Here is a 26913-nt window from a genome sequence, read left to right on the forward strand (position 1 = left end):
GTGTATTTCTGCATCTTCTGTATATCTTGATCTCTTGTGTTTTTCTTGTGTATTTTGTATTATACTGCTACTGGACACAGAATTTCCCTGAAGGAGTAATCCCAAGGGATTAATAAAGTTGAGTCTAAGTCTAAGTCTAAAAGCATACTGACTATCAGTCCAGATAGTGACGGACTTGTTTGCAAACAATTTGCAGGCCCCAGTCAAAGCAATGAGCTCAGCGGCCTGTGCTGACATATAGGATGGCAGTTTAGCAGCCTCCAAGACTTTGTCGGCAGTAACAATGGCATACCCAGTAAGGGGCACACCAGATTCATTTTCTTAGAAGACCCATCAACAAAACCCACATGACCATCTGGCAGAGGCGTATCTTCCAAATCAGGCCGAGCCTTTGCAATCTGTTGGGCAGCATCGACACAATCATGGAATCCGCCGTCGTCAGGAAGGGGAATGAGAGTGGCAGGATTGAGAGCAGCTGAGACAGCAACGTAGCCATGCAAGAAAGATGACGTGCAGGCGACAGAAAAGTCTCTCACTCACTCACTCACTCACTCACTCACTCACTCACTCACTCACTCACTCACTCACTCACTCACTCACTCACTCACTCACTCACTCACTCACTCACTCACTCACTCACTCACTCACTCACTCACTCACTCAATCTGACAATCTGACAATTAATCAATCAATCAATCAATCAATCAATCAATCAATCAATCACACAGGTGTTAACTAATTTGTAATTATATTGCAAGCAATTCCTAATCCTACTTTACCTTTGTATAAGGCACAGGTGTCAAATTGTGCTTCATATTCATGTCATTACTCGAATTGCAAATTATCTTCCCTCTTAATAATGTTGTAAGTTTAAATATTAGACCAGTTTGTATTTGTCTGATTTGAAAGCGAGTTACTCGTCAGCTTGTTTTGCAACTCCCACAATATGAGGCGCTCACACATCTACTCGGGTATGACAGTCATACCGGCCCTCCAAAAGAAGCCATGACTACACCGCGGCCCTTGAACAAATGAGTTTGACACCCCTGGCACAGGAGATAGCCTTCTCATTTATCAATCGCGTATCTTAAATCATGCTTTTCCTCCTTTGAAGCGACTATGTACTTCAAACCCAAACGGCACCATTTTATAGGGAAAAATTTGTCGAATTTATTCGTTGTCGACATAATACTGGTCGCAAATTTGCATGTAGAGCATTTTTGATTTGTTGATCATAGACATCAGTTGAACACTCTTTCTGGTCTGTGTCTAAAGTCTTCAACCAACTTATCTTGTTTTTGTTTAGTTCGGCCAATGTCTGTGTAATTTGCTCTACGTTGGAATTTTATTTTTATCCTGCCCAATAGTTGGTCAATTTGTATTTGTAATGGCACCCCGTTATATTCCAATGGACGGCCCTGGAGATCAAAAGGACTCCAGGTGCCGTTAACGCTTGCCCAATGTTTGGTTAAGGATGCCATGAAAACCTGTTGTACTTCATCACCTCTCAAATTATAGGAAGCAATGAGTTGTTTAATTTGGGGTACAAAGACGGAAAGGATGGTTCGCTTTGCCGTGCCACAACATCTGTCTTTGTAATTTGATCATTTTTCTCATCTTCATTCATCACATTCTTAGCTGCGATTCTTAAGCGAGCTCGCGCTGACACTGTGTCATCATCTTCCTGTCTGTGCAACAGCAAGTTCTTTTTTATCTTTTCTTCGTCTTCCTTATCTTTCACTTTTCCTCTCATCTGGGAAAATGAGAATGTAATTTTGCTTTTTAATTTTTAATTTTAAGTCTTGCAAAATTGCTATATCCTTACTGCACCGAGATAAACTGTTAAACATATCTTTAAACAAAAACAATCTATGCTCCTGCAGAGACTCTTCAAAATGGGACCCAAATGTCAGATTACAAATCAAACCTCCTCCTTCACTCTCACATTTTTTGATAGAACAGTCTACTTAGCTAGACACTGTCATATCGTACTAAATAATGGCCTGCAAATTAAATATAATGTTGTTGCTGTGGTCCCTCAAAACATGTGACTAGAATTTGGACAATTACTAACCCCCATCAATTGATAAATTATCTCCTCCCTAAAGTCCTAGCCTGTTAACCTATCTGCATCAAGAAGACATTTGCAATGCAGGGGATTAGAGAATAATAATAACACCATTGATTTCTAATCATTAATCTAATTTTATCCAATTCTACAATGTATGTTTTCTCTTACTCTCACATTTTTATAAGGGTTGGGCACTCTCCTCGTCGGATGAGTTTCTGCCCACAACCGTCATATTATTCTATAATTTCTAATTTTTACATTTAACAATGCAAATCTGATAAACCATTGTCTAGCACACCATTTTCGTGCACCAATTTAGCGCAATTCCAACCTTTATAACGAACTGATACACAAAGACAAACGTACACAGAAACAAACACACGGGCCCACAACATAGACATGACAATCTTCCCAGCTGATAACAAGGGTGGGGGGAGCAACTGAAGTGCAGAGAGCCTCGCCACCGCCACGTCGCATAATGCAACCCACCTCTGTCCAAAATATGCATTTGTCAAGATATTTTATATTTTCGGTGTCGACCTCTTCCATCAATTTCCAATCTTTGCATTTTAATTCATGTCGGGGTAGCAGCTTTTGTTTGCTATTTGATTTTCCCATGGTTTATTTTCTAAATTTCGGAGTTGGCAATTCGAATGGCACCTACAGTGTCCTAAAGCCAACTTTATTCACAGGACAGTGGTTAAATGTTCGATGTGTGGCGAGTCTCTTTTCACCTTCCCGGAGGAAGCAGAGAGTCCTTGCTTTCATCCACACAAAGCCACTGTTTACAATCCTGTGTTGTTTACATAGAGGAGAGCTCAAATGAGGTCACTCTCAGTCAAACCATACACACACACACAATGCGCACTTTTATCGTCTCACAGGCAAGCAGGGGAGTCCACCCTCCCGTGGATTTTAACAAACCTTCCTATTGTGTAAGAAAACTTATTTTGCCTTTTTCTTGAAGTAGATATAAAACCTATCTTTTCATGGATAAATGAGCCAAACCAGCTAAACAAGAGTTAAGAAAAACACCACAGATGGCAGCAGAAAGCTAACACATTAGGAAGGTTAAGTTAGGAGGCCCCACGACACCTCAGTGGAATTTAACTGCTCCAAATTACCTGTACTTTTTAGAAAACAGAGGAGTCCGCCCTCCTGTGGAATTTAACTGACTTTTACGTCAGGGGACTCCACCATCCCCTGCAGAATTTAACTGTTTCTAATTGCACTTGATAGGGTCTAGAATTGTCAAGGTTTTAAGTGACTTCTTGTCACTGCACTTTCATTACTTTTAACAGAATCAAGATCCGTACTCACAGTCTGCTGGGCCTTCTCCTCGGATGATCTCGTCAACCACTCCGGTGTCCAACCGACTGATCGAGACAGCCCCGTGAAAAGGGTTTCTCTATCTATATGCCTTGGCCAAGGACTTGTCCTGCGTCGAAAAGTCGGCCGGAACCCCGAAATAGGTCTATTGAGACCCCGGAACGAGCCCCCAAAAATCTGTCAGGTTCAGAATCAGCAAAAGGATCAGCAGACAAAACCAGTGAGGCAGAATGTTGAGTCTTTTCTCGCGAGGAGTGCAATCAGACTTACAGCAGTCCCGAAATACACTAAAAATCTGTTTTACACTCCTCGCTCTTTTTATTTGGAATGCCCTACCCACAGTGTGAGACGATTAGCCCTTAAGGGGGGGGGGGGGAAGAGATTGTGGCTTCGTCTCGTAAGAAACAAAAAGTAACGCACAAAGTGTTGCGTGCAGATATGGCTATATCAGCAAAACAGTTTAAGCGATATTCTGAGAGATAAAAAGAGAAAGTGTCGTTCTTTAACAAAGATCAGAAGGTTCATGACGCATTGTTTGACGTGTTGTTTTCACGATCTGTTCTGGTGGACGCTGAGCTGTCAGCAGCATCTTGTTTGACACAACCGTCATCTCGCCCCTGACCCAGCCGTAATCCTTCTGTTCTGTTGTACAAGATAAGAATAAGCAAGGCAAAGCAGCAAGCATACTGAACAGTAATATTGTGAATAAGTACTCATTAGAGAACGCATAATAACATATATATACAATTTTTCTAACACATCTGCTCCTGGTCCAGCCCCCCGGTCAAAATTTAGAACCCAATTCGGCCCGCAAGTCAAAAAGTTTGCCCACCCCTGTACTCGATGCATGACAAGATAGGACCAGCTCCACAGTACAGTGCAAGGTCAGTTTAATAACAATTTTACAAAGAACTTGCAATAAAAACAATAATATACCATATTTCCCTCACTATAAGGTGTACTTAAAAACTTCAAATTTACTCAAAAAAACACAGTGCGCCTTATAATGCAGAGTGCCTTGTATATAGATCAATTGATGAATTTGTTGATATATACTGGTTGTACACGGCACAGTACGGTTCAGTACAACTAGTCAATTACAAGGTCGCATCACTTTCAGCATTACGGCAACCGTGGTCAGGGGCGTCACTGAAGTAAGCTACTACTGGTGGATCGCATGAAATAAAAAAAAAAATAAAAAACATTTTTCTATAGGCTAGAATCCATCCCATCGCTTGATTGACATACAGGTAAGCCTGTCGTGAGGCAATCACAGTGAACCGTCCCCCCTCACTGCAGCCTATTTGGCATCACAAGCCCGGCACCAAAGTTAATAAGCTTATCAACGCATTACGCATCAATGTACACACTCGCTTTTTGCTTTTAAACTAAAGAAAGCTCATGACCATCAAAAATGAGTGGGGTTGCTGGACCAAAACCGTATCACTTTCACACGGAATGGGAGTTGGATTTTACCTCATTGACTGGGTTGACATTCCCTTTAGCACAGCTCCACCTAGTGGATGCAGAACGCAATCCTAGTCAACCCCAGTTTGGTGCAGTAGCTTCTATTCCATGTGTCTTTTAATCTGGTGCGCCCTATATATGAAAAAAAATAAAATAATAAAACATTCAATGAAGGTGCGCCTTATAGTGCAGAAAATACTGTATATACAATTAAGTGCAGCATTTAGGGTCTTGGTTGCTCATCAATAAAAACTGTTCTTGAATCTATTGGTCTAATATTTCATGGACCTGAGCCTCCATTCAGATGGCAACAGATGGACATTTTTTGAGCTGTGTGAGAGGGGTCTGCAAAGATCCTTTGTCCTCGCACACACATTTTCTATTGGTCCTTTGTCCATGCTTCTTCCGCACGGCTAACTCCAAATCCAAATTTGGTATTGTCCTTTTAAAATCTGATGTATTACGAGAGAACTGGAATGTTAGTCCCTGTTCCACTCGATTCCTGGTTGTCAATGCCTTACCCCATCCTACACTGTAACTGTTTACATAGTAAAACATTAAAGTATGTCCAATTAAAACATGAAAATATTACATTAGTTGGTAGTGTGGTATTATTTAAGTGGTCGGTGTTTTTCTTTTCTGTGAATGAACATCAGATCATATTTTATTGCAGATTTTTTAGGAAATCCAGGTACTGTAATTCCACAAGTTTTACATAAATTTTCTTGCGACTGTATACTGTATATAAAAAGAAAATGCTAGAGCAAACAGTTTGAAGAAATTTGGTTTTCATTGCTGTTAAAATGTCTTTGTAATTTGTAGGATGGGACAATGAATCTGTGGAACTATAAAATTGGTCAGAAGCTCCAAAGTTGGAACTTGCACTACCTGGAGGAGAAACCGAAATTGGAGAGTGAGCGGGTAACTTTGTTCTATTGTGTTTGATTTAATGTTAGGCCAGACCAGTAAGTCATAGCCCAATTATTTTTCAAGGTAGAATTATCATCTTTAAAATACACATTTTCCCACTTGATACCTACTGATATTGACATCACATGTTGAGGGCTCAGGTAACAACCAATCACGGATCACTTTGCATTCACAAGCTGAGCTGTCATTGGTTGTATGCAAATAGTAAAATGCATTTGTAATAATTATACATGAAAATTAAGTTTATTATGGACAAAATATTAACTTTTTACTGCTGAAAATGTCATCCATCCACCTTCTGAACCGTTTTTCCTCACGAGGGTCGCGGGCATGCTGGTGCCTATCCCAGCCGACTTCAGGCAGTAGTTGGGAGACCCTGAATCAGTTGGCAGCCAATTGCAGGGCACACATAGATGGACAACTATTCACGCTCACAACCAGTGAGTGGTCAATCGGACTACTTGCATGCAGGAGTAATCTAGAGTACCTGGAGGAAATCCACGCAGGCACGGAGAGAACATGCAAATTCCACACTGGAAGGCCGGACCCGTAATCAAACCCCAATCCTCTGCACTGTGAGGTGGACGTGCCGCCACCGTGTCGCAAGCAGAAAATTTCAAAATTTAAAGTATTTCTAAGAAAATTTAAAAATTTAAAGTATTTGTAAGATTTAAAGTAGGACTGTAACTTAAACGTTTTGATTACATTAATTAATTATGCTGCAAATTAACACGCTATAAAAATTAACACAATTAGGGTCACTAAAAGACCAGCAATTTGTGAACGAAAGTTTCGAGATGGAACGTATGGTACAACTAGGTCAATGAGATACGAAGTCGCTCAGCCATGCAGTATTTTATAGGTTAATAAAAGAACCATGAAGTCACATCTCAAGTGGACCGGGAGCCAATGCAAGTTGGCTAGTATTGGGGTAATATGATTGAAGTTCCTCGTTCTTGTAAGCTGTCGAGCTGCAGTGGTTTGCACTAACTGTAGACTTTTAATACTAGACATAGGAGGACCAGAAAATAAAACATTACAAAAATCAAGGCGTGACATAACAAATGCATGTATAAGTTTTGCATCATGTGCTGAAAGAACCGGACAGATTTTAGCAATACAGTGATCCCTCGCTACTTCGCGTTTCGTTTATCGCTGATTTTTTCCAGCCAAAACAAGTTGTTGTAAAAACATATTTGCAGAGTTATACTTTGTTATAAAAGAAGTTGGTATAATAAAATACTTCTGAAAACATATTTACAGTATTGTAACTTGTTATAAAAAGTTGTTATAATAATAAAAGAGTCCTAAAATCATATTTACAGTTTTTATACTTTAGCTACATCTACATACATATACATCTACAAAATGCACATAGCGCTGCTATGGTAACTTGTGACCACTAGAGGTCCCTGTTTAACCAAGGTTAGCAACAGAACGTCACATCTACATGTTTTACACACACACACACACACACACACACACACACACACACACACACACACACACACACACACACACACACGATCGCGCTAACACGCGAAAACGGACCTCTAAAGGAATGTAAACCAACATTTGGAGCAACACTCCATTGTCCTAAAGGGTAGACATATGTCATCGCTAATTTCTCTTGTTAGGAGACCCACTTACATCGTCAATGACGCTGTAAGATGTATGTGAAACAGGAAGTGGTATCGCCTGAAAACGACCTTCAAAATAAAGCACCCTACCTCAAATCAAAGCACGACTGAATAACATAACATGGAGAATTCTTAATACATACTGTAAATATGTTTTCAGAACAGCTTTTATTATAATTTTTTTATAACAAGGTACAACACTGTTTTTAGAAATCGTATTAGTATAAAAATTGTTTTTATAAAAAGATACAAGTGTATGCACTGCAATTGTGTGGGCTTTCCCTGCCTTCTGCTGGCGTGTGGGCAACTTTCGTGCCATAATTCTCCAAATTAGAAGTTTTATTTTGAATTTTTAATTTTAATCCGCGATGTAGTGAAACCGCAATAAACGAACCGCGATGTAGCGAGGGATTACTGTTGTACTTTCAGCACGATTTACAGTGGTGTCCTTAGGTGGTAAGGACGAGCAGGGCCAATTATTGACATCTCTGTTTTATCTGGAAGTCTGATATTGAAAGCCATCGATTGTTTAATTTCAGCAAGACTTGCCTCAAGATTACAGCAATCACGCAGATTTGTCACTTCTACCAGCATACATAATTGGGTGTTGTCTGCAAAACAATGAAAACTGTTATATTTGCGTATAATATCACCAACCGGAAGCATGTAAATACTAAACAGTAAAGGTCCAATTACCGATCCCTGCAGGATACTACCTGTAACATGAAGCTCAGAAGTTGTGATGCCACGCAGTGTGTCCTCTCTGGGAGATGAGAACTAAACCAGGTCAGCGTTGACCCCAAAATACCAACGCAGGTTACAAGGCAATCGAATATGTTGTGATTGACAGTTTCAAAGTCAGCACTACGATCGAGTAATAATAGTACTGATGAGGCGTTGGAGTCCATAATTAAGAGAAAATAATTAGTCACTTGCAAGCGTTGTCTCAGTAGAGTGATCAACTCTAAAACCATACTACAAAGGTTAAAAACTATTGTAAGCAACCATATAACCATATTGTTGTTGCGCCACAACGTTTTTGAGAATTTTTGCAACGAACTGGAAAAGGCTGGGCAAACTGGCTGGAAAGAGTGAAGTCTAGCCTTCTACATTCGGTCTGAACCCCCATGCGACACCACCCCAATAACTAGAACAGGAGTTGGGAACCTATGGCTCGTGAGGATAATGTGGCTCTTTTGATTGGTTGAGCTGGCACGCTAGCAAATCTTTAAGAATTCTCAAAATATTGTGTAGCCGCCACCATGTATGTATATGTAGATAGAAGATAAATTACTGGCATCCAGAAATGGCACACTAGATTATGTATAATCTATTGTTTTCATTTAATTTCCAGAAAGTAATTGTTTGCCATATAACCAGCTCCTTTGATGGGTGTCACATAGCTGTGCAGTTTGACAGGTAAGTGCACTTACCTGTTTGTGAAAGTCTGAATACTTTCGTTCTTCTTTGAAATAATCATCACAACCTTTTTACATTATCGTCTTGTTCAGGCCTTGCACAGCTAATTAGAAAGAATGAAGAGTCATTAACTCTTTCACTGCCTATGACAAATAAATTTGTCGGACAAAAAAGTCACGCACCCGGTCTTTGACAAATGCAGTAAAAACGTTTTTTAATGGGACGGGTGAGCCAAAGTCTGGGCCATCTTTTCTGAAGCGTTCAAGATTGGAGACCAATTTTTCACAAATGCTGCAAGGAATACTCCTCCCCGACAGTCAGGAAGGTAAGATGCTAACTGCTCGCGATCATAACACCTTGTCCTTCAGTCACATTTAGGCCATTGTTCTACTACACTAAAGATTTGTAGCCAGCACTAATGTGTGTACAGATCATGCACCGTGGATACGGACAAGAATGTATAATATAGCGTGCTCGCCGAAATGCTAGGAATGTGCTTGCATAGTTGTGGAACTGCTCTGTAATGTATTCATGGGAAATAATCATTCAGTCAAACATTTCAATCAAGGTGAAATTAAATGTAAAGGTAGAAACCAAGTGGAAATTTCGTGATATATGTGTGGTAAAAATATTTTTCCCATGTGTGAGGATAAGCTTTACTGAACACGGATGGATGCTGCAGTAATAAAATATTTTTGTTAATAATAATAATAATGTAATTCACAGGCTCAATCCAACAGAACCCCAGAAGCATTGCTTGGATTCTGACTATCCTATTGACGTTCGGGAGTTGTTTTCTATATAGAAGATATATTGTGGATGAAACACACTTTTATAAAGTTCAAAGGCATTTTTATTTTTTTCTTCTCAAAAATCAACATTATAAATAGTTATAAATAAGGCAAACAAATATCATGCACACACACGCTTGCGCATTCACACATTCATGGACATGCGCATGAGATGTTCATGGTGTCAAACCTGCACTTTTTATTAAAGTGACCGGCTTCCCATTAAAGCGTTGGATAAGCAGGGGTGAAGGGACTCGTCCGACTGCTAACGACCTTTGTTAAATTAATTGTAAAAGAATCAATATAATCTCTTTATGACGCCAATCCCTCTAAAGTCAAACGATGCTCGTGCTGAGTAACTTAAATTTGAAACGCGTCGTGAAAATAACTGATGGCTCCCTTCGGTGATTTGAGGCTTTTGTTATATTTCGGATATTTTTAGAAAACCTTAGGGATTCCTTGAGCTAGCGCACACTTGCCCTAGTTGTGCCGAAGTAACTATTTATATGGGTCAGCTCTACTTCGTTGCCGAAGTAGCGAGCCTGTAAATCTTCATTCGATGAAGGGTCGAATTAATGAAAGTATGACAATGATAGTATTTGAGAAGAAATTTGATACATTAATCATTAATTCTGAAACCGTATATAAACTCCTTACTGTTGAAATGCTTCAAACAACTCAATTATTTAAACGAATATTTTCAAACGAATTAAATATTTAAGCGAAATAAAATTATCCTTCAAATAGTATTTGTTAGAGTGGTGCTCACTCTAACTTATTTTTGCAATAACCACACGGGAGACAGTATGCCCTTTTTAAGCATTTGCCAATGGAGAGCCCTTCGTCGCTGTGCGTACAGCGATGATCGAATGAGGTCTGACTCTGGCCTCTCGCAAGAGCATTTTTATTAAAAGAAACAGGGTGGGGGTAAGAGTGGACTGGATACAGTTGAAGCCCTTGCCCTCTAGTCAAAGCATATCAGAGGGTGTTTTACGACGTTGTGTAGGATGGGACAAGCTAGGTTATTTATTACAGGTTACATTCCAACATAAGCATAAAACTAATCTAGCTAGGTTATTCATTACAGGTTACATTCCAACATAATCATACGATAACGGTAATCTGTAAACCCTAACATATCCCTCCTGTTTTATCATATGATTATGCCACCCCAATTAACAAATAAAAGCAAGTAAATATAACGAAGAAAGAAGAATAGTAAAAATAACAATAAAAAAATCTCAATACAAAACATAGATGATAGTGGACGGGTTGGGGATGATGAAGGGTGATACATGATAAAAACAACAAACAATGACAGTAATAATTTCCAGTAAAGATGAGGCTTTTCCTCAATACGTCAGTCAAATTTTAGTGTGTGAGTGAAAAACCTGCGGCAAGATGTTTCAATGCAGGAAAAGTCTCACACGGTCCCTCTGCTTTAGGCGACCAGAATGCTATCAATAAAAAAGAAAAAGAAAAACACAGAAACAGTACATCATTGTATCCATCACTTGCGAGGCATTTTCGATGGTCAAATCATCAAGTTTCTGGAAAACATGCTCAGCAGAACAGCATCTACGCAATCCACGTTTCATTATCATTATCACATCCGTCACGTCTAAGAAGTTGTATACGTATGTACTTGTGCCACTGCAGAAGACACAACCCTTGCCACAGCAGACTTCAAACATGGGATAACACAGGTCGTAAACAAGCACAACACCAGCACAACAAGCACAGGAGACACACATTTCAACAGCAGTTGCCATCAGTTGCCAGAGAATAGCCATGAAAAGAAATCCCATTGATGTGGGACTTTGTCATTTGACATGGCCTGCTGTAAGTTCTTCAGTAAATTCATGGCGTCGTTGATGTGCGTTTTCTCCCGGTATGTACTATGTGCAACAGGAAGTCGCAATGATGTGGCACACACCACCTTGTGCTGCCGTCAATAAGTCCAGAACCATCCTGTTTTGCAAGACCATCAGCCTAATAGCCTGAATTTCTCAATTTTGTCCATCGTTGACTTGCAGTGAAAGATTCACAAAGGATTGAAAACGATAGTTCAGTGTCTCGATGAACTTTATGGTCGTCTGGAACATTCGCACCCCAGACAGGGTCATGAGGGTCAAAGGTTACAACCGCCCTGCGCCGACGTCCAGAAGAGTTGTGTGCTTTCGTCAGCTGATGATGTTGTATTCTGTAGGTGTGGTCTGTCACCCACACTGGTGCACACACTCCTGTCCAGTTGGCCGGCAGCATTGGATAACCTTGTGACCACAAAGCCACCAGCCATTCAGTATGAAGCATGTTCCGTTCGCTGGTGCAGCCATGTTGGTCGGAGAACCCTCACCACCTGAAATGGCTCTCTTATCCTGACACTCAGCGGTGGTGTCCAAAGCTCCCATCCAGTTTCCTCCTGGAGAGCAGTCGTCGTTAATGCATTTGTGGGTCACGTTACCTTGAATGTAACGTGTAATTCACCCCAGCTGGTCTCTCTGTGTAGGCCACTTGCGGCGATGCTCGTCCTTTAACAGTCAAATTGAGATTCGTCCAGAAAAGCCGATCACAGGCACCGTCTGCAAGTCCAGGGCGGGAAGGGTCGGCATCACTGACTGTGACAGCACGGTGTTGATATCCAACTCCTCCGTGGATGCCATACATTTCGCTTCAGTGACATTCATTGCTCTGGCCTCCAAGTGAACTTGTGTGGAGGAAGAGGGGAGTTTCGAACACACATAACACCCCTCCTGTGTGTGAGCTCTCACAGTGAACTTTACATACCGGTACCAAGTGTTGGTTTCGTATGGGTTTCTGGGGTCCCATGACCAGTCCTCAAAGTTCTCATCGTGTGACCATCGTTTTCCACGGTCAACATTGTCACTTGGTCTGTTCAAATGAGTCCATAGACCATAGCACGCTCCAACCACAACGCAGCAGAGGATCCACCTGGTGTGTGGAGCCCCGTTGCTACGAGGATGGCAGAGACACCGGGACATCCCCATGCCTAGCGCAGTGGGGATCAATGGATTCTTCACCAACATTGAGATGCCCCACCCTAAACGATGAGGCCCCTTTGTAATCAGCCTTCCCCACCATTCCGAATTAGGGGTCCTGCACTCTCTACAACTTGCAGTGGCTGGGGTGAATCCAGCTGGGCCGTTGAGCAATCTTCACTGCGGTGGGGGTATTCAGCAAGACTTGGAATGGTCCCTCCCACCGTGGGCTGGCCCAGTTCTTTCTTTTGATGACCTTGATGTAGACCCAGTCTCTTGGCTTGATGGGGTTGTCGACCTGTGAGGATGAACGATCAGGCGGCAGTAAATTTGCATTTGACACATCTGTCAGTCTGAGCCTTCTGATCATGTAATCTGCCAAGGACTGTTCTTCATCTGCCTTTTGTAAATCTGCAGGGAACACAGGTAGTCTATATGGTCTCCCGTGGATGATTTCAAAAGGTGTTAGCCCTTCTGAAGTGGGAGTGATTCTCATATAGAGCTTCACTAAGTCTAGACACTCTGGCCTTCTGAAGTGGGAGTGATTCTCATATAGAGCTTCACTAAGTCTAGACACTCTGGCCAAGGTCTGCCTGTTGTTTCCATGCATTTTTTCAACCTGCTTTTGATAGTAGCGTTTGATCTTTCAACAAGGCCGGCGCTGGAAGGATGCCAACCGCAGTGGTTTTTTAACGTTATCCCAAGGTGTACAGCCATGTTCTGTACAACTTGGTTCACAAAGTGTGGACCATTGTCACTGTAAATGGTTTGGGGGATGCCATGAGTCGGTATGATGGCTTTGCAGATGGCTTTTGCCACTGTTAAGGCATCCGCACGTTTAGATGGAACTATTTCCACCCATTTGGAAAATGCATCAATCATCACTGGGCAGTATTTGTGAGGTCAACTTTGTGTGAGTTCAATAAAATCCACATGCATGATTTGAAATGGGTAAGATGGTTTTGGAAATGAGCCTCTCTTAGGTCTCATGTTTCCTTGTGGATTGTGTTTCACACAAACAGGAGATGCTTTACAAAATTATTTTAAGTAAGCATCTAAATCAAAGGTAGTGAATTGTTGATGTATGATGGACTTCATCCCTCCTGTCGACACATGGCAAGGCCCGTGTGTCGCAATTGCTGCTGCCTTAAAAAGTGATTCTGGTAAAACAGGTTTGTCATTGATGCGGTGGATATTATCTGTATCCACTATTGCAGCTTTTGTCGTCCACATTCGCTTTTCCACCATTGGAGCATTGGCCTGCATATCTGTCAGTATAGTTTTATCTATGAGTTGCGTGTCCTCTGAATCTATTAAAAAAAAATCATGGCCATGTCTCTTTGCTGCTGCTTCTTTAGCAATTTTGTCTGCTAATCTGTTTCCATTTGAGACTTCATCTGTGCCTGTGGTGTGAGCAGCACATTTACACACAGCTAGTTTAGCAGGTAAAAGGATTGTTAGGGTTTTTCAGATTATCCTTATCGTATGATTATGTTGGAATGCAACCGGTAATGAATAAGATAACTTGTCCCATCCTACACAAGGTCGTAAAACACCCCCTGATATGTTTTGACTAGAGCACAGGGGCTTCCTATTCAGCCTACTCTTACCCCCACTCTGTTTCTCTTAATAAATATGTCCTTGCAGGAGGGAGAGTTTTAGACTTCACTCCTTCAACGTGTGAGCTCTCCACCTGCAGGTGTCTAAAAGGACTCCCGTGTGGTTCTTGCAAAATAAGTTGGAGTGAGCAAATCTCTAACAAGGATGGTCTGCAACAAGTCTTTTAACAAGGAGGCATGGTTGATGTTGTCATCCCTCTGCGCTCCCATTGTTTTGCAAAATAGAACAGAGTAGAAAATGCATACTGACTGTGTATACAGTGACTTCCTTATCTTTTGCTAATTGACAAGCTCTTGTTAGTGCAATTAGCTCAGCAGCCTGCGCTGACCTGTTGTATGAAAGCTTCTCCGCTTCAACAATCTGGTTTGGCAATTTCACAATTGCATAACCACTTTGATTGTTTCCTTTAGGATCCTTTGAACATGATCCATCCACAAACCACTTTCCCCCCTTGTCAAGTGGTGTGTCACTTAAATCTTGTCTGGGCAGCTGTAGATGTTCTGTAGCATCCAAACAGTTATATGGGGTTCCATCCCCTGGCCACGGGATCAACGTTGCTGGGTTAAGGACTGTGCACCTCTTTATCACAATGTGTGGTTGTGACAGAAGTGTAGCAGTGTAGGATAGGTGTCTGGCAGGTGACAAAAAGTTCATCTTGCTTTGCAGTAGCAACACATCTACAGCATGTGGAACTAGCAGCTCCATTTTGTGAAAGAGGACCACATCTGCGGATAGTGTCACTGCAAGCACTGCCGCGCATACTGCTTGGACACAGTCTGGCAAGGACAGCCACTGGATCCAATTTTTTTGAATAAAATGCAATTGGTCTTAGTTTGCTGCCATGACTCTGCAGCAACACTGAGGTCATAAAACCATTCCTGAAGTCTGCTGTTTGCACAAAGGTTTTATTGTAGTCTGGCAAGATAAGGGTTGTAGTTTCCATCAGAGCCTGTTTCAGCACCACAAAAGCATCATCTGCTACTGGTGTCCACATTATTTTTTCTGTCATTGCCATGGGTACTCCATGCACAATATTCAGCAGCGGTTGCATCTTTTCCGCATAATGTGGGATCCATGCTCTGCAGTAATTGCAGAGCCCCAAAAATGAGATCATTTGTTTTTTAGTTTCAGGTTTCGGTGCATCTGCAATGATTTGCTTTCTGGCTTTCTGTATCTGTCTTCCAGAAGCTGTCAACGTGTGACCTAAATAGTTCACTTCCTGTCTGAACCATTGTAGCTTGTTCTTGCTCACTTTATTTGTTCTCTTCTCTCTTGTGAAGCTTTCAACCACACTCTAGCACAACTCAATTCTCTCTCTTTTCTTTCCTTTCTCAGTCCCTTTGTCTTCCTAGCCACACTCTCCTCCAAAACATCAACCACTATCTTCCACATTTCAACTTTCAACTTTCCTTGTACTCCATACTTTTTCTTCCACTTCGGCAAGTATTGCATACAATCAAGAAATTTACTCGCCATGTACTTCTCATCTCCGTCAAGAGCTAGAGATTTACCGTTTTTATTTCCCATCTTAATTTGGTATTTTAGGTTTACCGTAATTTCCGGACTATAAGCCGCACCGGACTATAAGCCGCACCAGCTAAAATTCAGGGATATTTTAGTTTTTTTCTTACATAAGCCGCACCGGACTATAAGCCGCACGTGCACATGAGTTTTTTTACAAAGAAAGACAGTACACAGAAAGCTGTAAAAATCCATAAATACACCTCGCCGCCATTTAAGCCTCAGGGTTCAAAGTAACTTTCTGAATAAAATGCATTAAAAGTTCACATTCATTACAACTTTTTTTTGGTGAGCAAAATGTCAGAAGAATTGAATTTAAATGCTGATTGATTGGGTTTTAATACAATGCAGATGGTCCAAACAGCGCCACTGCTTTGTGTAATCTCTAAGAGAAAGGGTTTAGAGCCCTTTGACGCAGGTCACCTAGCGTGCATTCCTACTAAAGCTCATAATAGTCACAAGCAACAAAGCCAGAATAAGCAGCAGCCATAGTAGTGTTTCAAAATAGTATTTTTGTTGTTTTTTTCTTCAAGATACCGCACAACAGTGGTCCACAGCCTTTTGACGAGTGTATAAAAGTGATCAAGTCATCACAAAAATCACAAAAAAAATCTTATATAAGCCGCACCTGACTATAAGCCGCAGGGTTCAAAATTTTGGAAAAAAGTCGCGGCTTATAGTCCGGAAATTACGGTATACATTTTTTTTTTCATTTTACAACACCCCTTCCTTCCCTGGGAACTAAAGACAACAGTCCTGTTACCCAGCCCTGCTAACGCGAAGTAGTACTCTTTAGAACAGTGGTTGTCAAATGGGGGTACACGGAGGTACTCTTGGGGGTACGTGAGATTTTACAAAAATATATAAAACAGTTTGAGAACCACTGGTCCAGAAGAGCCACTTCATCCGGAGGGAGACTCTACAACACCCCCTCCTTCCACAAGACTTAAGATCTTCTGTCCTGCCTATTTACTTGTACTTTTCCCTGTGCACTTTTACACGTTTCACAACAGCACAATCACACAACTTTAGGGCTTTTACTTACTTGTCCCCTGGTTCGTTGCACTGCCGGATCCCGTCAATCCACCTCTGTCAGACGAAGGCAGACCTAAGATGCTGGCCCAGCGAAGAATTTCCTTCCCAGGTCTTTCTTTACCAGGTCCGGGACGCTGGCCCGTCGACGGTGTACATTGTGTCGTCCTCCGTCGGCCAGATGGTGGGAATGAGAGATCCTGGGTTTCGGCACAAAAATGTTAGAGTGGTGCTCACTCTAACTTATTTTTGCAAGAACCACATGGGAGACAGTCTGTCCTTTTTAAGCATTTGCAAATGGAGAGTTGAAGCATATCAGGGGGTGTTTTACAACATTGTGTAGGATGGGACAAGCTAGGTTATTTATTACAGGTTACATTCCAACATAAGCATAAAACTAATCTAGCTAGGTTATTTATTACAGGTTACATTCCAACATAATCATACGATAAAGATAATCTGTAAACCCTAACAGTATTGAAGGCAATTTAATGCATCGATTGTCCGAGTTAGATTTAAAAGCGGGCCGACAAGTACAGGACGGGCCCCCAACCAACGAACAATTGAATGGATTTGAATCCAACAATAATCCGACTAGTCTAATTTAAACCCATTCATTGAATTACTTAATTGAAGTGAATATTTAAACGAATTAAATATTTAAACGGGACAAAATTATCCTCCAAACAATTTTGAAGGCAATTTAATGCGTCAATTGTCCGAGTTTGATTTAAACGCGGCCCGACAAGTACAGGACGGGCCCGCAACCAACGAACAATTGAATGGATTTGATCCAACAATAATCGGACTAGTCTAATTTAAACCCATTCATTAATCTTATTTATCACGGTCCAATTTTATACCATAATAATTACCTGTAACCGAATCGAATTGTCAAATCAAAAACAAACAGTCAATTGCATATACCATACAAATTAGCGCACAACGAATTAAATTACAACTCTTAATTCCTCCAACAACAATTTCACTCACTGATACCCGTACAAATAAAATTCAGTCACGAAGTCCTTTTGAGTATAAAACATAAATCAGTAAAGTAGGAAAAGGTAGCTACAAGTTGTATGCTATTTTTGGTGGAAATAAAGTAGAGTGATCAGTTCGCTTTTATTTCTAAAATTCAAATTTGGGAAATAGGTTGGCCTCGGGGGGACCGGCGTTCGCCCCCACGGCTGTCCTCTCCCCGGCTTAAACACGGAAAAATCCGTTCCCCTCACCTAGTTCCTTGTAAAATGTCGTCAAGTCCAATTCTTTGAGTAAATCCAAGTTAATCGAAGCAAGCGATCTTGCGTCTTACACTAAGATTCCTGAGGTTGGAAAAAGTCTTGGAACTCTTGCGGGCTTCTTCACGTATTAATGCTCTTTGAGAGAGAGAAGCCCCACAGTTGTCTGCGCTGGCTTTTTTATAGGCCTCGGTGTTACTGAATATATGGTAGCCAAGCAAAGAAATAAAATCAAAAATCCAAACGTGTGCTTCCATGTGTGACTCAGAACCGACCCCGTGCTATTCTATTTATCCATATTTTTGCTAGTTCAGCTTGTTTTCCTCGACTGCCCCTTCTGGTCTCATGTAAATGTTTCGCACCATCTCTTGGAAACATTTGGAATTTCAGCAATGCCAATTAACCCAATACGTCTCTACTCACATTTTGCACCACCTGCTGCTAAAATTTGGAATTTCAGCCATGCCAATTTATTCCTGGGAACAATCCAACACTCACATTTTGCACCATCTGTATTCCCCATCCACCATGTTACTTGACAATGGACTTGTATATACGTAGTTCAAAGTTCATACAATTTGGGTTCATTTGAAAATTGTAAATACTGTCATACTTGCAAATACATTTTTGCTATCAAAACCCACTTCTTAGAGTGTATTGTGTTGTTTTAAAGAAGGAAAGCATTGTGTAGATCAGGGGTGGGCAATTAATTTTTACAAGGGGCCACATGAAAAACCTGAAATGTGTCAGAGGGCCACACCTATGATAACTTAAACCTGCTCGATTTTCTTCCATTGTAAAATGCACAAAATTATTTATTTTAAATACCGTAATTGCCGGACTATAAACCGCACCAGATTATAAACCGCACCAGCTAAAATTCAGGGATATTTCATTTTTTTTCTTACATAAGCCGCACCGGTCTATAAGCCGCACGTGCACACGAGTTTTTTACAAAGAAAGACAGTACATAGAAAGCCTTTTTAACGTTTTAATAACATACTTGAACATGTCTTTCTAAACATTGCTTGTGACGCAGCAGTAGTACCGCAACAACGCGGAAGTGTGCACGCGAGTTATTAGCAAAGAAAGACTGGACACAGAAAGTTTTTTTTAAAGCTTTAATAACATACCTTAACATTTCTTTCCAAACACTGCCTGTGACGCGGCAGTAATACCGCAGCAACACCGGAGTAACACAGCAAAGTCACTGAGACGCGGTGGTAACACAGCACTAACAGGGCTGGTTAAAAAAAACATACCAGTAAAAGTAAAAAAAGAGCCGTCTTCATCTTCCTCCTGTGCCCAGAAACCATCAAAGTCTTCCTCCTTAGTGTCCGATTGGAATAGCGTTAGATATCCTTCGCCTCACACTTTCTCAGTCTCTCTTTCGTCGTCGGTTTTATGCAGTGTGAAGAGGGTCTGTTCATGCTAATCTTATTCATGCACGAAGCGCTAAATTACATTAAACTAGCGAGCGACACGTATAGCTTAAAAGCGGCATCATGTGCATTTCTTTTGTCCCCCATGACTGTTTGTGTATAAAAGCTTCCTGTCTTTGTGTGAATGTGGGTGTGTGCGTGATGCGCGAGACGATCAAAACACAAACTGGCACGTCTTCTTCGGCGCATTATCTCTTCTTCGTCTGTCTCGCGCTTGCTTCCTGCTAGAGTGCCCCCTGGAGACTGGAGGCTGTAAAAATCCATAAGTACGCTCCAGAGTAGATACAAGATAATGCCCGCAACATCGACTGCCTTTGGCTTAAAAGCGGCATCATATGCATTTCTTTTGTCCCCCATGATGACGGTTTGTGTATAAAGGCTTCCTTTCAGTAATGTCCGTCTTGATCGCGTTCTGCGTGATGCGCGAAATGTAAACACAAACTAGCACGTCTTCTTCGGCGCATTATCTCTTCTTCGCCTGTCTCGCTCTTGCTTCCTGCTAGAGCGCCCCCTGGAGGCCAGAGGCCGTAAAAATCCATAAATACGCCGCGCCGCCGTTTAAGGTTCAAAGTAACCTTCTGAATAAAATGCATTAAAAGTTCACATTCATTACAACTTGTTTTTGGTGAGCAAAATGTCAGAAGAATTTAATTTAAATGCTGATTGATTGGGTTTTAATACAATGCAGATGGTCCAAACAGCGCCACTGCTTTGTGTAATCTCTGAGTCACATGGCAGTTTAGAGCACAGGTGTCAAACTCAAGGCCCGGCACATCATTTTATGTGGCCCGCGAAGACAAATTGTGCATCAAATTCGTGTGTCATTACTAGAATTGCAAATTGTCTTCACTTTTAATATCTTTTTTTAAAATATTCGACCAGTTTTTACTCGTCTGATTTGAAAACTAGTTATTTGTCAGTTTGTTGTGTAGCTTTTACTGTATATAATAGTGTTAAAAGTAAAAGTGATCAAGTCATCAGAAAAATCACGAAAAAAATCTTATATAAGCCGCACCTGACTAAAAGCCGCAGGGTCCAAAATTTTGGAAAAAAGTCGCGGCTTATAGTCCGGAAATTACGGTAGTTGGTACTGGTAATTAGAAGAATACAATTATTCTGTTTATATTTATATTAAGCTATGTGAAATTGTGGTGTATAGGTCAAATAAGATAACAATCATTAATCAGTACAATTTATTCTTAACTTCTTTAACTTTTCCTCAAATGACAAAGCCGCTGCATCTCTGGGTGTGAAGTTTGATAAAAAGTCCTTGTTGGGCTTGCAGTTTTGCTAGCAATGCATCAGCCTCTGATGCGCCCTGTTTATCAGACAGATGCATTTTTTCTCATGCTTGGTCGTGTAGTGGCGACTCAAATTATATTCTTCAAACACAGCGACCTGTGTACCACAAATCAGGCACACGGCTTTACCTTTCATTTCTGTAATGAAATACTTGGCAGTCCATGTCTTTTTGAAAACACGGCGCTCCTTGTCAACTTTTCTTTTCTGAGGGTCAGCACACATTTCTCGGGCAGCATTACTTCGCACTGTTCACCTTCACGCACAGCTCACATACACGTACGCTACACGGAAGTGCGACGCCTTTCAAAATAAAAGCAAAACAGTTGTATTGCACGCACGACACAAATATTTTATTTTTTTAAATTATTAATCAAATATAATTTACGATTGGCCTCATGCTGGCCGGACAGGGACGCACAAAGGGCCGCGGGCCGTAATTTGCCCAAGTCTGGTGTAGATGTTTGAGATGTCACAAAAGCAAAAGAAATTTGCGACAAAGTCAGTGCTTGAAGTGACCTTTTCACAAATTTTCTTTGTTTTCTAGTCAGAAAAGGAAAAAATTGTGAAACTTGGTAATCTTTTACTACTGACTGGAGAGCGTTATAACCTTTTTTTCTCCTGAAAGATGTCTAATCTTCAGAATATTTCGTACTGTGAACGAGCTCATGCTGTGTCAAACGCAAATGAGGAAATGCATGCAAATTTCATCAGAAGTGACTTACTAAGAAACTTTTCAAAATTTGTTTGAACCCTGTCAATGGTAACTGAGCAGGGACGTGCGGTCAGAGGAGGCAAGGGAGGCCGTGCCTCCCCTGCCATCATGAAAAGGGGAAAAAACAAATTCAATTGTTTTATTAATCTAAATCTATTTCTCCAAGGTTGTTATTTTGTTTTTTTTATAGACGGAAAGCATTGTTTAGATGTTTGAGATGTCGCAAAAGCAAAAAACAGCGGTGAAGTCAAAGCTTGACGTGACCTTTTCACAAAAACGGTAATTTTCTGTTTTCTCATCAAAAAAGGAAAAAAAAAAGGTGAAACTTGGTCATCTTTTGCTAAAGAATGGAGAAAGGTATAACATTTAATTGTGTATGTTTACCAACCCTAATTGAAGGCTGACAATTACTCAACACTAACTATAGAGCGACAAAAATAACACATTAGGCATTATCTATCAACTAAAGTCTCATCATTTACAGAGATAACCTTCAGTAAAATAAAATATTCTTATTTCTTCTCGCTTTCTCTTTACATTCTTCTTTACCCCTTTTTTCTGTCTGTTATATAACAATTCATATGAATAAGGCAGTGTTTGTCAACGGGTCTAAGTTGTTGGTCTTTGTCTTGATGACCACGCGCCGCACAAGTCCCTTGACATCTGGAATCACCTATCTAACTCACACCAGTACCCACGAGCTTTGTGGTTCAATATCGTCGGCGATCATGACGATGTCCCCGGCACTTAAGTTGTTCTTGATACTGATCAATTTCTGTTGCTCCTGCACCATGGGTAGATACTCACGCGCCAACTGCTTCCAAAACAAGTCAGTAGATAATGCACCAGGCACGTGCACTCATATGAGGCAGTGCCTCACCTTGCCACCAGGGGCGGTAAAGGGCTCAACGTAGTTTCCTCAGCTGTCACAATAAGTTGTTCAAAAATGAATAATATAATAAAACATAATATAATAGCTGTCCTGTGGTCTGTGCTTTTAATGCAATTTTGGTGTGTTTCCTATACATTTGGATCATTTTTATAGTCAAAATAGCTGTATTTCTTGTTCAAATAACGGGAGATGAGAATCATGGAGGCTGAGGCAGTGACAGGTAGTGCCTCTCAGGGCGTGCGTGTGAGCGTGTGCACCACTCACACACACACTGTAGTGAGCGCGTGCAAACGGTGCGTGCTTGCAGTCAGCGGGAAAAGGCGCGTGCCTTGAGGCAGCCAATACTTTTGCCTCAAAAATGGGGCGATAGTGAGCCACGACACGAGTAAATGCGAGAGTAAATTAAGAAGAAAAAAAAAGAAAAGAAAAACAACCAACAACATTCGGTGCTAACGCGTTGCTATTTGGCTTTATTTTCCCTGCCAATGGAGGATATAATCTCAAAGATAAGACATTTTTCAAAACTTGACTGTCAGTCAAAGCAAGAAATCATAAGTAAGGGGAAGACCAACGCCAGATTTGCGAGGATTAATTCAAACTACGTTCCTCCCGCGATGGACTACAACACATTCGTTTCAAAAGGAGTGGTACTCTTAAAAAATACTTCATTTACAAGTAAAGGTAAGAATACTGCAGTGGTGTGTTTAAAATTTTATTACATTTAATCAAGAATGAGATAACAACCATGTATGCTTGTAAATCTGACTTGTGAGTCAGTGCCTTAGCGTCATACAATACGTTTGTGCCTCACCAACCCCAACACTCACCGCACGTCACTGTAATGCACTTGCCTCCGTTGATGGCGAGAATATGAGTCCTCCTTCTGGAACAGTCCTGGGGGAAGAAATAATTGCTTCTTCATTATTAGCAAGTAGTTAGGGGTTAACAGCTCAGGATCTCTTGGATCGTCTGTAGATGTAGCCAGTGTTCGATTGTTCAATTCTAACTCAACTTCATACATCAGTGTCAGCAAACATTCATCACCAACTGTTGATTGAGCACAGACTGGAAAACCTTTCTGACAGATCTAATCTGCCTTTCCCAAATTCTCCCAAAGTGAGAACCAGAGGGTGGCTTGAATACTCACTGAATTCCTCTTTGCATAAGGGAATGTGATATCTTGGACTGATTTCACTCTTGAATTGCTGTACGAAGCTGACGCTCAGCAGCCACTAGGTGCACTGCAAATCCACGCCCACAATTCCCCCGTAAACGTTCTCATGGCAACAACAACAACAACCACACACACAGAAGCATACAAGTATGCGTATTTAAAAATGAAGCAGGAGCAAAACTGAGTTTGGTATTCACATTTTTATTACCGGTAATGGTCATGAATTAAACCCATCGAAGTCCTCATCCTCTGTTTCCAAAATGAACAGCAGCGCTTAATCTCCAACAGACATGCCAGGTTCACTTTCTTCACTGTCAGTCACTTTCTGTGCCGTGTGGCTCCTTGGATATGATGCCGGCTTTTACGAAAGCTTGAACAACAGTGCCAGCAGACATGTTGGCATGTTAGCAAGCTCGGCGTTCATTTGCTTCACTTGTTTTTTCACATCGGCTGTAAGATAGGCACACATAGAATCACAGATCAACAGCGATGGTGATGCGTGGAAAAAAACACCCGGTCTCCTTACATATGTTTGTGTGTATATGTATAGATAATAATGAGACAGAGGACGACAGCGAGTGCTCAAGTGTGTGACTGTATTGAACCGACGCCCGTGCGTCATGACGTAACACAACACAGCAGTGCCGCTGGGGCATACCATTGTATGTGAGGGCGGGGGGTTTTCCACTCCCTGTAACATCTCCCCTTTTATAGATGGTACCTTATACATTGCTTCAAGCTCCCGCAAAAAATATAAGAAACAAAACTGTGGTGCAGACCAAATTTAAATTCATTCATACTGCAAATCCACGCCCACAATTCTCCCGCTAACATTCTCATGGCGCTCTTTAATACGTCCGCCTTACAACAACAACACACATAGGGACCACTGCATGACAGGGCGCGCCGCACATTTTGAAGAAAATCTAAGACTTTTTAACCGCGCCTGATAAACGTGAAAATACGGTACCTTCATTTCTAACACTTGGTTTTCCTTTGAAGCAGCCGCTTGTGCCATGAAAGCTGCTCTGTTGGCTTCTTTTTCAAGTCGCACTGAAGATGTAGCTGACACTCTTGAGTTCATTGAAATTTTAGATACACTGTCTAGATACATTGGTGTTTAATATCTGGATCAGCTGCTTGCATTTCAATCCAATTATTTATTTTAGTTGTAAACTGTAAGAACTATTCTGACTTTGGCTGAAACCACAGCTGTTAGGCAGTCTCCTTTTCTTCATTAATAAAATACAGCAACACTGCCTGATTGGAATCAATGAACTCTTCATACAACATGTACACTTTCATATAGTTTTTTAACTTTTTCCAGAGCTGGGACATTTTTAAGTTGCAAGAGCCTGTGTTAGGGTTTTCCAGGTTATCTTTATCGTAGGATTATGTTGGAATGTAGACTATAATGATTAACCAATCTTGTCTTGCTCTCACAATGTAGTAAAATAAAGTGGTTGCTTCCTCTGCTTGAGTGACCAGCTGCAGAGGAAGCAATCAAAGTTGTTCTGTTTCCCACAACATCGTAAAACACCCCCTGCTCTGATTTTACCAGAGGCCAGGGGTTCACCAAACCAGTCCACTCTCACCCCCACTCTGTTCCTCCTAATAAATATACCCTTGCAGGAAGGAGACTTTTCAGACTTCATTCTGGAGCGAGTGAACTCTCCACCTGCAGGTGTCTAAAAGAACTTGCTTGTCTCCCGTGTGGTTCTTGCAAAATAAGTTGGAGTGAGCAAATCTCTAACATTTTGGTGCCGAAACCCGGGATCTCTCATACCCATCATCTGGCTGACGGAGGACGACACGCTGTACACTGTCGACGGGCCAGCGTCCACTAGCCGGACCTGGTAAAGAAAGACCTGGGAAGGAAATTCTTCGCTGGGCCAGCATCTTAGGTCTGCCTTCGTCTGACAGAGGTGGATTGACGGGACCCGGCAGTGCAACGAACCAGGGGACAAGTAAGTTAAAGGCCTGAAGTTGTGTGATTGTGTTGTTGTTTGTGAAACGCGTAAAAAGGTAGAAGTACACAGGAATAAGTATGTTTTGTGGAAGGAGGGGGTGTTGTAGAGTCCCCCTCTGGATGAGGTGTCTCTTTTGGAGCAGTGGTTCTCAAGCTGTTTTAAAATCTCAGTACCTCCGTGAATCATTATTTGACGACCACTGTTCTAAGGAGTACAACCTCGCGTTGGCAGGGCTGGGGACAAGGACTTTTGTTTTTAGTTCCCAGGGAAGGTGGGGGGTGTTGTAGAGTCCTCTCACTGGATGAAGCAGCTCCTTTTTTTTTTTAAAAGGAGGACTTCGCGTAGGCAGGGATAACTTGTGTGATTGAGTGTGTAACTGGTAGGATAAATTGACTAAATAGCAGTTCTAGCGTTGATCCACGGCAATAATACAGGCAAGTAATTTGTTGAAAGGTCAATTTAAACCTGCATTGAGGATCCTCAAAGAAATAAATAAGTAATAGTAATAATAATAATAATAATAATAATAATATTTTTGAGACAAAGAGATTGTAAAACCTAAAACTACTAGAATTAAGATGGGAAATAAAAACGGTAAATCTCTACCTCTTGACGGAGATGAGAAGTACATGGTGAGTACATTTCTTAATTGTATGCAATATATGCCGAAGTGGAAGAAAAAGTATGGAGAAGAAGGGAAGTTGAGAGTTGAAGTGTGGAAGATAGTAGTTGATGTTTTAGAAGAGAGTGTGGATAGAAAGAACAATGGACTGAAAAAGAAAAGAAAAGAGAGAGAATTGGATTGTGCTAAAATGTGGTTGAAAGCTTCACAAGAGAGAAGAGAACAAATCCAAAAGACAAAAGATAGAAAGATGAAAGGTGATGAGGCTGAGACTATGTTTGTCAGGCCGGAAGACAATGAGGCCACAGTGCGCAGGCGCACTGCCGTGGCCACGGCTCCAGCCGAAGCTCAAGCAGAGGAGCAAGAGGGGCCTTCCGCTCGTACACAAAACTTGTATCCAAGCTTAACAAACCTGCAAACCTGATGTATTTCATCTAGATAATGATGATGAACTAGATGAAGATACAACAGTCTTCTTCCAAGGGTCCCAGCAAGGCAGAGGAGGAGGTAGAGGCCAACAAGGTCGCAGCCCGCCATATAATTCAAAACCCCCACGAGATTCTGACAACTGTTGGAACTGTGGGAAACGTGGACATTGGTCAAAAGACTGTTTTAGAAAAAAACAATATCAATCAAAGGGTGGAGGAAGAGGCAGAGGAAAGGCCAAATTTTCAGCATGACTAGATTCCCCCCCTTTGACCTCTGGTGCTCCTATAGAGGAAGAAATAGTAGATGTCCA

At 41.3% G+C, this 26913-nt stretch overlaps 1 protein-coding gene across 7 annotated transcripts in view; it reads left to right on the forward strand.

The window, feature by feature from the left end:
• wdr4 (WD repeat domain 4) overlaps positions 1 to 26913 on the forward strand; it is a 153451-nt gene that overhangs the window by 73158 nt on the left and 53380 nt on the right. For 6 of the 7 annotated variants that reach the window (XR_007483306.2, XM_049728447.2, XM_049728454.2 and 3 more), the window contains 2 exons: positions 5690 to 5788; positions 8792 to 8856. Coding sequence is in view for 6 of the 7 variants with exons in the window: in XM_049728447.2 (XP_049584404.1) it covers positions 5690 to 5788; positions 8792 to 8856 (164 nt within the window). In the remaining variant the exon portion in view is untranslated. The remainder of the gene's footprint in view (positions 1 to 5689; positions 5789 to 8791; positions 8857 to 26913) is intronic. The other variant, XM_049728449.2, reaches the window with a different exon arrangement.

The sequence above is a fragment of the Syngnathus scovelli genome, chromosome 8 (assembly GCF_024217435.2).
Source record: "Syngnathus scovelli strain Florida chromosome 8, RoL_Ssco_1.2, whole genome shotgun sequence".
NCBI classification, from domain to species: Eukaryota; Metazoa; Chordata; class Actinopteri; order Syngnathiformes; family Syngnathidae; genus Syngnathus; species Syngnathus scovelli.